This window comes from Anas acuta, chromosome 3 (assembly GCF_963932015.1).
Source record: "Anas acuta chromosome 3, bAnaAcu1.1, whole genome shotgun sequence".
Classification (NCBI taxonomy): Eukaryota; Metazoa; Chordata; class Aves; order Anseriformes; family Anatidae; genus Anas; species Anas acuta.
This window is the reverse complement of record NC_088981.1, coordinates 92,659,700-92,672,957: the sequence shown is the minus strand read 5'-3', so window position 1 is coordinate 92,672,957 and position 13,258 is coordinate 92,659,700. Positions and strand designations below refer to the sequence as shown.

At 39.4% G+C, this 13,258-nt stretch overlaps 1 protein-coding gene across 33 annotated transcripts in view; it reads right to left on the bottom strand.

The window, feature by feature from the left end:
* Positions 1–754: 754 nt before the first annotated feature.
* The window catches only part of DST (dystonin), a 296,897-nt gene continuing 284,393 nt past the window's right edge, over positions 755–13,258 (bottom strand). For 10 of the 33 annotated variants that reach the window (XM_068678303.1, XM_068678304.1, XM_068678305.1 and 7 more), the window contains 5 exons: positions 10,233–10,350; positions 6,797–6,996; positions 6,230–6,340; positions 3,399–3,522; positions 755–2,013 (listed from right to left, as the gene is read on the bottom strand). In XM_068678303.1, coding sequence (XP_068534404.1) covers positions 1,748–2,013; positions 3,399–3,522; positions 6,230–6,340; positions 6,797–6,996; positions 10,233–10,350 — 819 coding nt within the window. In that variant the 3' untranslated portion in view covers positions 755–1,747. Of the gene's footprint in view, positions 2,014–3,398; positions 3,523–6,229; positions 6,341–6,796; positions 6,997–7,750; positions 7,820–10,232; positions 10,351–12,894; positions 12,967–13,258 lie in introns of all 33 variants that reach the window. The other 23 variants (XM_068678323.1, XM_068678301.1, XM_068678297.1 and 20 more) reach the window with 5 other exon arrangements.

The following is a 13,258-nucleotide window of genomic DNA, read 5'->3' as shown; positions in this document are numbered from 1 at the left end:
CCCACCAGCTGCAACCTCACTCAGGGTCCCATCAAACCTCACTTTTCCTTTTAGTTCCCAGTGGAATTTCCTGCCTGTTTTCCACAAACACTTGTACAGCTCCTGCGTGCACGTTGGAGGAAATCCTGACACAAGTGGATTTTGATCGACTGATCCGACTTTTGAGACTTACTTTGTTTTTCAGTTTCTCACAAACCAACTCTGAGTTCAACATCTGTGTCTGCAGAAAGCTCTTGTGAAAACTCGGAAAAAATCATCTTAGTAATACTTGCGATGAGCATTAGCAGAGAACGTGGATGTCACTGCTACCTACATGCAACCAGCTGAACTTCTGCTTCATTTTTAGCACGCTAAGGGACCAATCTTAAACCAGACTTCCCCTAAAATTCCTGTGCTAAAGGTACAACATTTTCTGGTATCTCGACAGTCAGATCTAGATTATTTAGTCTGGCGTATTGGCCAGATTTTAAGCGATTTTTCTGATATTATCAAAAAACATTTTGAATTTCTAGGGATTCTGTTACTGCAGCATCTACCTAACTGTTCTGTAGCACTCCTGTCTGAAGCCACATCCTGATCAGATATAAAGGATCATTAATCCTTTCAAAAGAATCCCTGAATGGCAAAAATATTTCACTGACAAAAAAGTAGCCAAATTACCCTTTATGCCTTTCATAGATGGTATGTAAATGTCACAGTTTAATACGGAGAAAATAATTGTCACCACACAATAATTACAGATAATTTCGTATGATCTGATATGTGCAATTTAGTGTTTTATTAAACAAATACAGTAGCTAACCAAAATCCGACTGCAGATAATTGGAAATTACATTAAAGTCTATGTTCCTATGGCAATTATTGGTCATTTGAAATAATATATGCCCTAAATCATAACGCAGAAAATGATCTTCCTGTGAAATAAGAAATACGATAGAAATAAAGTTAAGGGACATGTTTATTTCAGAGCTTTCTGCAAGCAAAATTGCTTTGATACAAAATGAGTTCAATGATACAGTGCTACCATCCACTCAAGCAAAAGAAAACCTCACATTTACATGAATGCACTTTATATTGATATTCTCACAGAATAACAGTTCGAATATCCAGAATGTGTCTGGCCTCATTGAAAGCAATGGCACAGAAATGCTGCAAGGTATTGGAGTATCATATCACTGGCGAGTGCTTAATTAACTCTGTGAGTTCTCTGAGAGATGCTGTATAAATAAGGGTACTGTGACGGTGGTTTTGTATTCCTTAGTAGTTTGGACATAGATCCTTCAGTGTTTGTTTCGTTAGCTCAGAATGTGTAATTGTGTCTTTTGGCTTTTTAGTTATTCTTTTTTTTTTTCTTTTTTAAAGAAAAATCTTGAGGTATCCTTTACTGTTAGCTAATGACATAGTGATAGGCCTATTTTATTCAGGTTGCAGAGACTTACACTGTACATTCAGTACACTGTACATTCGGTAATTATTTTTAGTGTACTTTCTACACATTACTGTGTACAACTGTTAGTTTACATTAGAACTCTTCCCCCTTCTCACGGGATATGGGATAAACAAAAACAAATCTGACAAAAATTATACACATAAAATAAGAAGACAAATACACAAATAAGGCCATCTGCAGAATTAAAAATCCACCTCTTGCAATATTTCACAATAATTTCTACATAATATTTTACATCTTACGAACTTAAATACTTAATGCAAAAGAAAAAAAAAAAACTTTACGTAGCCAATCTTATTATCTCTTCAAGGACTTGTCCAATTTGCTGGCTAGTGGCCTTCTCTGGGGGGTTGGAATTTTGGAAGGCTTGGCTGATCCTGGCCGAGAACCTGCTCGGGGTGTCGGTCTGCTTGTAGGTGGAACAGTCTCTGACATATCTGAGCATACAGACTGGATTTCTGAAATATCAAAGTCAGATGCATCACTGCCTCGGCGGCTACTTGACCTGCTGCCAGCCTTGCTTCCTGCTCGGCTCCCAGGTCTGCTTGGAGTTCTTCTGGTTTCTAGAAAGAGAAAAGATACCCAGCAGCATTAGGCACAAGGATGCAAAAAGCATGCAGGCCTTTCCTAGGTCTTTGGCAATCCCAGATAATTCTCGCTGCACAAACTGAACTTCAGACCCCTGTCAGATAAGCTAGACAACAATCAAAAGTTTCACTTGATATTAAAAAACAGCATAAAACAATACCTCCCACTACATCTCCCCCTAAAAAGAAAGAAAAGTGTTCACTAAACATTCTTTTTCTTTTTAAACATTCTCTTTCCTTCCCTATTTCATTTTCTCTACAAACTCCAAGAATTAAATATCTTCTATGAACTCCATGAATTCAGTATCTGGCATCTTCACGTATTCAGGATTTCTGAACATATAACTTGGAGATGCAGAAGAAGACAACCCTAAATGTGTGCTTCCTTTCTTCCCCTCCCCCAACTTTTTTTCCCCCCATCAAATCATAAAGTTCAAAGCTGCAAGTAAACAAGGGAAGAGTATACATGTATACATTCTCTCAAACAAAGGAGTGAGTAAATGAGCTCTCAGCAAGCCTGCTAACGTGAAAGCTTGCCCAGGCAATGTGCTATGAAGAAAAAACCACAACAAAGGATCTTACACAGAAAAACATTAATGTGGTTTTCCATAATTTTCCAATTCTTATTGGATCTTTTTTGATCTTGACAAATCTGGATCCCTGTATGTGCAAAGAGCACCAAGCTGAAACTGAAATCTTAGGTGGCTCATTTTTTCCAATCACCCATAACTTAACAGACCTGTACTATTTGAACAGGATTTTCCAGTACTGCTCAGTCAGCTCTGAGGAGCTGAAGACCTGAGGGAAAGCCAGTGGTGCTATCTTCTGCTCCAAACACCCAACCCTCCCCCTCACACGGAGCTGCTCTGAGGATCCTGGAAGAGCGCAGCGTCACCACTTTCTATTTTTATGTGCCGTTTTAAAATTTTTTTATGGGATATTCCATTAATAAGGTCATCTACAGCTGATCTCTGCAAAAAAGAAATGGACGGGTCATGATGAAATGACCCCTCCGCTCTACCACAGTTGAGTATAACTTGGATGCTGTGAAGAAGTGAACCTTTTCTTTTTAACCAATACTTCTTCCCTACTTTGTTAGTCAGACACACTGGAGACAGATACATTGTCAAGAAGTTTTCAGTCATGAATTTGTAAATCCAGGGCTGAATGTTCCTGCTGTGCAACCATGTGAGCGGAGGACAATTATCCTGATTACCTGCATCCTTGGCAATACTTACGTGGAGACAGCAGGACTCATCACTCCTTCCCACTCATCTTCCTCACATCCTAACATGACTCATAAGTATTCAGATAGAAACCAAAGCAAGCGATAGATCAAGCTCTAAGGCTGACACACTCACCTGCAAACTGAGCTCTGACTCTGGTAGCTGCAGTGGACAGGATGCCACTGTCTTCTCCAGAGTGGAAACTCTTCCCTGATAGGTACCCTGGCAGTCTGAGTTTACTTCCTTGAATGGGTGTTCCCTATTGGGAAAAAAGGCAAAAAAAAAGAAAAAGGTTGTTTCAATTGTCATGGCTGAAGATAAGGTCTGGTATCAGGTACGTAGCTTGGGATGTGATCATCTTATCAACATTCACTGTGAATCTGAAATACTGGTTGGAGTCAGTACGAGCATTATTCATGATGTGAGGTTTTGAACATTCCTTTAGCAGTTAGTTTCTGACATAGTCTAAACGTAAAAAAAAAAGAACTAACAAGCTGATTGACAGTAACTTTTTTGTCTTCTCTCTGTGTATTTCAATGCATATATAGGAAGAAAAATACTACAGTTAGTCAAACACATAAGATTAGTTGATGGTACATGACTTCAATTAACAGACAAGTGCTGAAGCTTTGTATCTACACTGCTTGGCATTCCACCATTCTGACTCTTGCTATAGGTGGTGAATGCATTTGTTTCAGTTTCATAAATACTTGATGGCAAAACAAAACTACCTGATTTCAAAACTTTTTGCCACAATACAGAAGAAAAATATAGGACTAATTCAAGAAGACCCTGTTGTTGATAAATTGCCTGAGATGTCTCTACTCCATAGCTTTACCTCACCCTTTTCATTTCTGAAATAAAAGGAGCCTTGATTTACAACCAGCCCCCCAAAAGAAGATTTTTCAGTGCCACAATAATTAAATCCTCAACTCTCAAATCTCCAAGTGCATCTAACACACTCGATACGAGGTGGAAGAAAACCACAGTATTCGCATTAATTTAATCAGCAGTAAGTATCCTAAAAGAAGACACAGTGCAGTGAGAAATCTGGCCCTTCAGGTGGCCCAGACCCCAGGACGTGTGCTCCGTGCGTTTGATCCCCAGACAAAGGTGGGGTACAGAAAACCAGGCCCCAGCAGTGAGCTGGGAGCTGCCTCGGGCTAAGCACCAAGCAGGGGCCCAGCAGGGGCTGCCTGGCAGCTGCTTCTGGCCCTCTGCCAGCGAGGACCACTTCTGGCACGTCTGAAAAGAAAGAGCATATGGAGACTACAGAGCAGACAATCTGCTGGCTCTGACAGCGATGGTCACAATATTAAACTCTCTTTAAAGCCAAGGATAAATGCTTAGCAGGCTGCAAGTGTCCAGCCAGCCACACCTTGGAAACCTCTGCTACACGGAGATTACTTGGGATGATTAACAGAAAGGGAAATCTCATTATCCTGCTGAAGCTGCTGCACTTTGGGAAAGGCCTTGGGATAGAATCTCTTGAGGCAAGAAGAAAAAGAGATCAACCTTGTTCTTCAGCTTAGCCCTGAGCCCCCAGCCAGTCTACGTGTAAAATACACAACTGCTCTCTTGGTTAGAAAACATTGCAGAATGCCTCAGAAATTCTCTACAACCTACCCCAACCCCACCCATTCCACGTATAATCTTAAACCACAGTGTTTTACATAAATGAAACTCACTGAAACTACTGACAGTTAAAAGAGCACATGAGAAGTATGGTGCTCCCATTTGAAATCAGTGCCATTCGCTTTCGCTTCCTGCTAATTCAAAGGAAACGAGACACTTTTCCATGTCTGTGAACCCTGAATATTTCTCCTGAATCTTCGAAGTACCATCAATTAATCTTATAATTTAGTTACCAGCTAAGAGATGAAAATACAAGAATGTATTAGAAGCTGACAAGTGATTCAATTTTGTGCTATTGTTAATCATTCTAAGCAGCAGTCTTGTGCACTGGAAGTGATGTATACATCCAGATGCCTGCAGTGTGCACAAATAATGCACCCAGTCGCACAGGAGGAAGTGAAAAGTTCATTATGCATCTTTGAGCAAAGCCACGCAGAGGGCATGTCAACTTAGCACTGGGAGGTGTCAGATGAGTAGCAATAGACATCAAAGTGCAGACTTGTGAAAAGCAGATACAGCAGAAATGAGGGCAGTGTGAGCTTCTCCACGTTAAGCCCTCTGTCTAAACCAGGGCAAGAATAACTCCTACAAGTGAAAAGTCAGTTTGCAGCCTGCTCCAGCTGCAGCTTTTTCACTGGCTGTAATGACACGAGAGAAGACACTCTGGCTCCAAGCCCATTCAAATTTTTGGTCATTCAGCTTGACTGCCAGCACAACCCTAATTGCTATACTAGCAGTCTCTGTGTAAGTCATGGGCTGGAAATAAGACCAAAGCTCATTTCCTGTAAGTCATCAAATAGCTATCTTATTAGAGCAACGACTGCGCATTGCCCCCCTAAACAAAACTTTCAGCTGTTGGGAAGATTTATATACTGCCATCAGTCTTTTGTGCAGTCTTGTTCACAGAGCTTGGGTAGTTCTCTATTCAGTGGTTTTTGCACGGGAGGTAATTTATTAATCCAATTCCTGAAGTTCATGAATATTATAGTACATTACACACTCAAAGTAAACAATTTAAGGAAAGACAACCTGTGAAGTATACAAACAGCTATATAAAAGAAAGAGAAACCACATATACTAATCCAGTTTATTGCATACTGTTACGATTTATTAATCATTTGCACTTTAAAAATAAATTAATTGAGGCTGAGCTTTTCTAGAATTCAACGAAGCGAACAACAAAAAAAGGAAATAATTTGAAAAGGTCTAAAATGTAAATGCATTAATGTGCAAGGGATGTTGCAGCACTGAAGCACTGAAACTAGTGGTTGTTAGTGAAGTGACAGTTTTAGTGAAAGATCATTAGACTAGAATCTCTGTCCTTACTGTACCTCTGCAGATGACCCTTGATAGTCTGAGGATTCAGCTGGCTTAGAAGGAGTTGACGTTTTGCTGTTTGTCAACCATGGCTTACCATAGTTGCGTGTTAAATGATGGGGTGTCTGTATGAAACAATGGTAAATCAAAATATGAAGGACAGTAGATGGAAAACAATGTCATGGAGAAGGATACCCAGGCTTTCACAAGCAGATCAAATTTCATAGTAGAAATACAAACTAAGCAGAAAGTGTTGATGAGAAATGTTCCAAAACAAAGAGATGGCAGAGCTTATTTTTCATACGAAATAGTTTTTTTCTTCTCTTTCAGACCTTAATCCAGAATTGCCAGTTAGCTCATGCAGCACCTTAAATGTAAAGAAACCACCTGTTCCCGTGTCGCAAACAAACAATAGAGGAAGGACACTGAAAAGTCTTCTCAGATGCTCCCAGAATATGAAATAAAATTGAGATACTTCTTCACCTATCACTGTTACCTAGGGAAAGTGCCAATATTGTTGGAGCAATGAAAAATCTACACCCCATTTGTTAACCCATGCATTTTTGTATGTTTCTTCTTACCTTCGGTGTACTTGTAGCTACTGCCTGTGGGACAGCTGCCTGGCCAGCCTGACTCGACAGAGAAGTAGATCTGTTGGGAGAAGCTCCCCTTGAAGAGGGTCGTGACCGACGGCCTCGTGGTCGGAAAGCTGCCATGCTCTGACTGGCACCGTCTGCCAAAATGAACTTCTCGCGTAGCTCCACGTTTGTCCTCCCTTTAGCTGCAGCAAAGTAAGATGTCGATTTAGTCAGATAGGAAAATAGTCGCAAGGTTGCCGATTGTCATGTTTGCCATGCCAATTCCAACACATTTTTACAATAAATAAAATGCATTACTGCGCAATGCATTTATTTTGGACACAGAAGAGTTATGTGCAGAACTTGCTTATTCTAATACTTTATGCCAGCAGGAATGAACCACTGTCAAAGGAAGTCAGCGTGATAATGGAATGCTCAACGTGCTAAGTCACTGTTAATCAATCAGCTATCAATACAGAGACACAACCTGATGAGCAGTTTTGCTAACTCTACAGCTATTCATAATAAATAATACTTGCTTGGATGTCCAGGAGAAATCGCTAAATTCAAGTTACAGGAAAGCAGCAAATATATTTATTCAAAACTATGAAGTTATGTAGTTTGGCAACATGCAATGATGAACACAAAATCCAAACTATGAGGTAATTGGTGGCTAAGCACTCACACACACACACAAACAGAAATGAGAGAATGTTCTGCAAGAATAGATGCAGGAAATGTTAGCATTTAACTGCGTCAACGTGAATGACAATTGTTTTTGAAACACTCTTCAAGCGTGTCAAAAAAAATTAGCTCGCAAAGCACCAGCCCATGTGGAAACACATTAAGCTAAAAATGATAGGTGAGGCTTATTGTTAAAAGTATATATATTAAAAAAGTGGGAAGGAAATGAAGAGAAAGGAGAAGAGGAGGAGACAAAGAGAGGGATTTGCCAACCTATAGTAGGCTGAGTGGTAATTGAAGAGTTTGATTCCGAACGTAACATTTTACTCCCGTGATGATGAACTAGAAAAAATGACACAGGACATGGGTCACATTAAAGAAAATCGTTAGCAGGAGAAGAAATCAAGTATAGCAGCTGCATATGCAAGAGACTCAGAGCACCAGGCCAAAGGACAGGACTCAGAGCAAAAGCTGTCTCTCTAAGTGCTCTGAGGGGAGCTCTCAATGTTCTCCTAGGGAAAAGGGAACAGCGCTTGGATAGACTCAACTGCACTCCCCAGTATACTCGTGTAACAAAGGTATTTATCTGCTGACATAAAGAAGTAATATAAGCTAAAACTCTTCTACATAACTAGACTCAATACATTTTGAGATCTTTATGACAACAGTTCTTTGAAACGGGATTTATTTGAACACACAAGAAGCTCTTGGTGGAAATGCAGGTTTGTTAGCCCAAGTGCTGAAGGAAATGCCTGAACCTGCACCACCAAGATCAACGTCCACTTCACATCACTGACTTCAGCTCAGTCAGAATGATGCACCAATGTACAACTTCCAGCATCTGACTGATTTTACAGAGATCACTATTCTTTTAGACTCACTGTGTTGACTTACATATCTGCTCACACACTTCCCATGAAACAGAGGCAAAGTACAATAGCAAATACTATAGAGGTACGTAAAATACAAGGTCTGTTAAACAAGAGGGGAAGGAAGGGCCAGGGACTGAAGTACCAAAGGACTCTTTATCTGATGATAGAGTAATAAAGAAACCCAATAAATTAACTAGATACTAATAACTGTAGCTTTCAGCATCAACCCAAGTAGGAATTACAACGGTCTTACTGTTGTAATATAGTTGTCTATTACAGAAGACGTGAGAAAAATGTTTGGTATACATCAAAACTGACCAAGTTTACCCCATCATGGAGTCTGATATTTTGAGACACAGTCATTTTCCACAGCCTTGCATTTTTGATCTAAGAAGCCATAAATTAAGGATGGCTCTGCAGGCATAAATGACTATGTAATAGTAGCAGATGCAGAATCAGGCGCTAAATTTCAGTTAGGCATGTGGTCTAACACTAATAAATGTAATATAACTGCTTCATTTCTTTAACAAACAATATATGCAGTATGTTGGTAAGCATAAGAACTATTCTTAATACTGCTGAAAAGCTCGCAGGTGTCACCAGCCAGTTACAACAGCTCTGTGATATGACCAGAAGTTTGATGGGCACCTTTTAAGCCTGTGGACAAAGGTTTCTAGGCCAGAGTGGCATACAGTCAGCTCTCATGGCATTGTGGTAGCTTCTTTTTTGTTTTTACATCCTTGTCTTAGCATGGCAACTGATACAAACACAAGCTGCACACTCTCTTAGGGTCTATGTTGAACTGTTCAGAAATCTCGGCTCCCAAACAGAATTTGTGTCAGACGGCTGGCACTTTATCAAAGTCTACAGGACAGTTAATCTCTGTCTTTACTACTTTGCTCTTCTCTCCCTCAAACTCATCTGTGCTGTTTTCATGCTGTTACAACATTGATTGCAATTCTACAGACCCCCTGAGAGGTAAATTGGAATAAATTTAATGCTGCTGCTTAAGAGGATAGAATTACCTGGTTACACAAAGTTAGTTCAGTCTGAATGCAGTAATTACAATATTCTCTGCAATTTTACCATTTTGGCTATTATTTAACTTACATCTGTTCCATTACCTTCAGAAATGGCTTCTTTCTTCTCTCCCCTTATTCCTCCAAGAATGGTGCCAGACAGAGCCTACTTTCCCACTAAAGAAGTAGGTTTTCTGACAAACTAAGACACTGTTAAGTTTCTGAGGACTAGTACAACAATCTCTTCGGTACAATGCCCTGGCGTGTATGGTGATAGAGCACTCCCTGCTTCCTCAAACACAAGGTTCTCCTGATCAGAGCAACTTCCACTTGCTTTGTAGAAGGCTCAGGGCTCTGCAAAGTGGTGCTGGGGAGAACACCAACGAGAAGAGAGGGCTACAAAGGCAGAGCCTAAAAGCGTGGGTGCAGCCACCAGCCAGAGCCGTTTTTTGTTGTTGTATTCTTTTTGATTCAACTGCCTTATTTTGATTTATGGCCTTAACATTTCTGTCTTGCTGAGAAGCTTTAATTGGATGTTTCTGTGTGTTATTTCTGCCAAGTCATACAAGCAGCTTACAAGCATAAACTCTACTTGGGCTAGGTTCAATTCTTAATTACACCACTCTAACACTGGAGGAACTGTGCCGAAGACACCACAGTTATTCTAGACACACATCAGTGTAAGTGAAGAGATCTTAACCATGGGATTTAAAGTTTACAAAAACAGATCATTATGGAACATTTAGCGAGATGTTGTTTACAGAACTGGCGTTTTATACAATTCTATCTCCTTCGTGAGACAATGACTGGTGGCTGTATCCAAATAATTATCTGCATGTCCATTTCAACAGTTCTGTTACGTACCCCTGCAAGGATCATTTTTCACTAAGAACTCATCAAGTGCCATCCAGCCACCTCCAACACGCACCATGACCGTACTTCTTAGGATACGAACAAGGCGTAGTTGTTGAGAGTCACCAAACTGCAAGAAAACCAAACAACAATCTGAGGATCTCAGTCGTTCAGATACAGTTCAATGCTGATAGGTTAAAAATCAGACACTTTAAGAAGTTTATTTTGATATTTGATTATTAGTAAATGCCAAAAATTCAAGGTTTATTTATGCAGATTATTAAAGCTGTTAAGGTTTCAAATCAGATGCTGCTGCGTTAATCCAAAGGAGATGGCAAGGTGGTAAGAAAAGAATCACTGGTTTAATTTTATGCTTGATTCTCAAACATCTGATCTCATACAGGCAGCACAATTAGTAATATATTATTTAATTGGTTACAATCTGCATTTGTGCAAATTAATGAAGACCTATTTGTGTTATTTTATTGTTAAAATCTTAAGCAAACTCTCTTCTGCAACAGTCTAATTTTAAATGATGTCAGCTGAAAGGAAGGCAGTATCACTTGAAATGATCAGTACAGGGGCTGGGAATCCAATGCATTATGAGCGTTGCTCTGTTCCATCAATTGACTCGTTACAGGGATTTTTTCAGGTATAGCATCAACACTGCTCACCCATAGCTAGTACATGTGAGGAAGGGAACATTAAAGGAGCACTAAGTCATCTTTAGGTATCACAGCTGTCCTTGGCTATAAACTCTCACTCCTCTGTCTACACATCAAGGTTGTTCACAGTTCAGGGATGTACAAAAAGCCCATTCCATACTACCTCTGGTACTAGTTGATTCTTCCTTTGGGCTGATGGCCAGGCCTAAGGTATGTTTTGCTCTTTAAACCCGTATACCAAACCTGTATGCAGCATCTCAGTTCAAATCTGAATCAAAGAAAATGTCTAAAATGTTGCCCCCACAATCTCATGAAAATTAACCAGAAGAATTCAGTATTTTTTAGCCAACGCCACTAAAACATTTCTTTTGGTATCAGATCATCAGGCCAAGTGTAGGGCTCTCACACGCAAACATGCAGCGGACTCACTGAAACCAACAGGAGACAACTACACATTTTTGGGACAACCTTTGACCCTTGGAGAAGGCTGCCACGTAGTTCAACTGTACCTGCTTGCTCCAATAAGAAGACTGAAATTCTTTGAAATGTAAATCACACAGATGTGCTCCCTACTTGTTAAATGACTTTAGTTGTTTGGTACTACTGAAGCCAAGGAGAAGGAATAAGTTTAAAGGAATATTACTTTTAGGAACCAAACAAAAGCAAACTTGCTGTTTAATTCGATAACAAAAAAAAAAATCGTTATAAATAAGAACATTGAAATGATAATTATCTGTAAGGGCTTTTTAATAATTAATAATTCAATATCTGCATAACAAAGAATTGTTTTAAAAATAAAGATTAAAGAAGAAATGGCATCCAAATTGATGATGTTTACTTTCATTGGCTTATTTCTAAAAATCCTTTTTCTTTTCCATTCTCTTTTTCCCTTTTCAACTTAATTCTTCATTTAGTCCCCATCAGGCAACTGTAACAAGGGTCGGATGCCACATCCTTTGGAAACTGCCTAGGCTGTAGTTAATTCAGACAGTGGGACTTCTGGAGAATACCAGAGGCGTCTCTCAAGGCATTTTTCCTAATAGTAACTTAGTCTATTTTCTTCTCAAAACAGCCTGGACACCAACTTTCCTTGAACAATATTTAGTGTCATTTCACGTAACTGAAAATCAGAGGATAAAAACTTAAAGGAAGCCAAGTTTAAGCTACAAAACCCCCTACTCTTGGCAGTAGCCATATAATATCACTGCCACTAGAGAAACTTTGGCCAACTTGCTGTAGGTGCTTTTCACTATCACACTGCTTTGCACCAGTAAGAGTTAGATGCTCTCAAAAAATGCTGTATTTTTCTCAGTTCTGAGAGTACAGATGGCAGATAAGAGGATTAACATAATTTCAAATAATCTTTTCAAATCAAGGCATGTTCTGTATGTGGAAAACAGTTTAAAGCATTACTTAGATATATTGCTTGAGGCACGTGGTAAGATTATCCACTGCTCTTTGTGCTTTCTTCCATACTTCAACAAGCTTTGTCAATAAATAAGAATGCAACCAAGTTTTCAACATCTCTAGATTTTAAATGGCTAATGCTTTTAACACTAGGATATCCAGAATGGATTCCACACAGTATTGCCTTAATAAAAACATGAAGAAGAGTCTAATGAGAGCAGATACTGAGTGCCTGAGGTTTTTCCATTATTACCAGGCAAAGACAATTTAACAGTTTAAGAAGCTGTGTGTCTGTATGTGCCACAGGAGTAAGCACCAGTGTGCTCCCCCACACCCTGTACAGTGCCACTGCGACCTGACTTACTGATCGCCCAACTGACAAGTATTCTTAAAAACAGGCCCAATCATTATAGATTTGCTCTTTGAAAACACTTTGGAAAAGGGAAAGCCTAAACTGGAATAGCAAGCTTATTTTGCCAATTTCCAAAAAAAGTATTTAATAATTCACTTGCATTAGTTTACAATATACCAGCAATCAATAGGTTCGTAATCAGTCTGCTTGATTGCACAGGGGTTTTATTAAAAATGAAAGCACTTTTCACCTTGAGTTGCAATAAATAACTGGTATCATAGTGGCATATGTGCTTACTGTGAATGGCTTTTAATCTGATAGCCTAAAAAACAAAACAGAGAATTTTGAAGCATTCCACTATAAAACTGGAAACTGATAAAATAATGTTATTCTAAACTTGCAGTTTAAAAGCCCAAGATTTTTAATACGTGAATTACTGGTAAGGATCATTATCTGGTTCCTTTAAAAGTAATCTCCTTAAAAAGGAAAATGGCCAAGGAAAGCAGGTGGGGGGTGCTGAACAGAAGAGATCCTGAGACAAGAAATGGTCCATAGCATTTAAAGAAATACCACAGCTGACCAGCAATGAAGTAGCTGAAGATGAAAGGATGAGA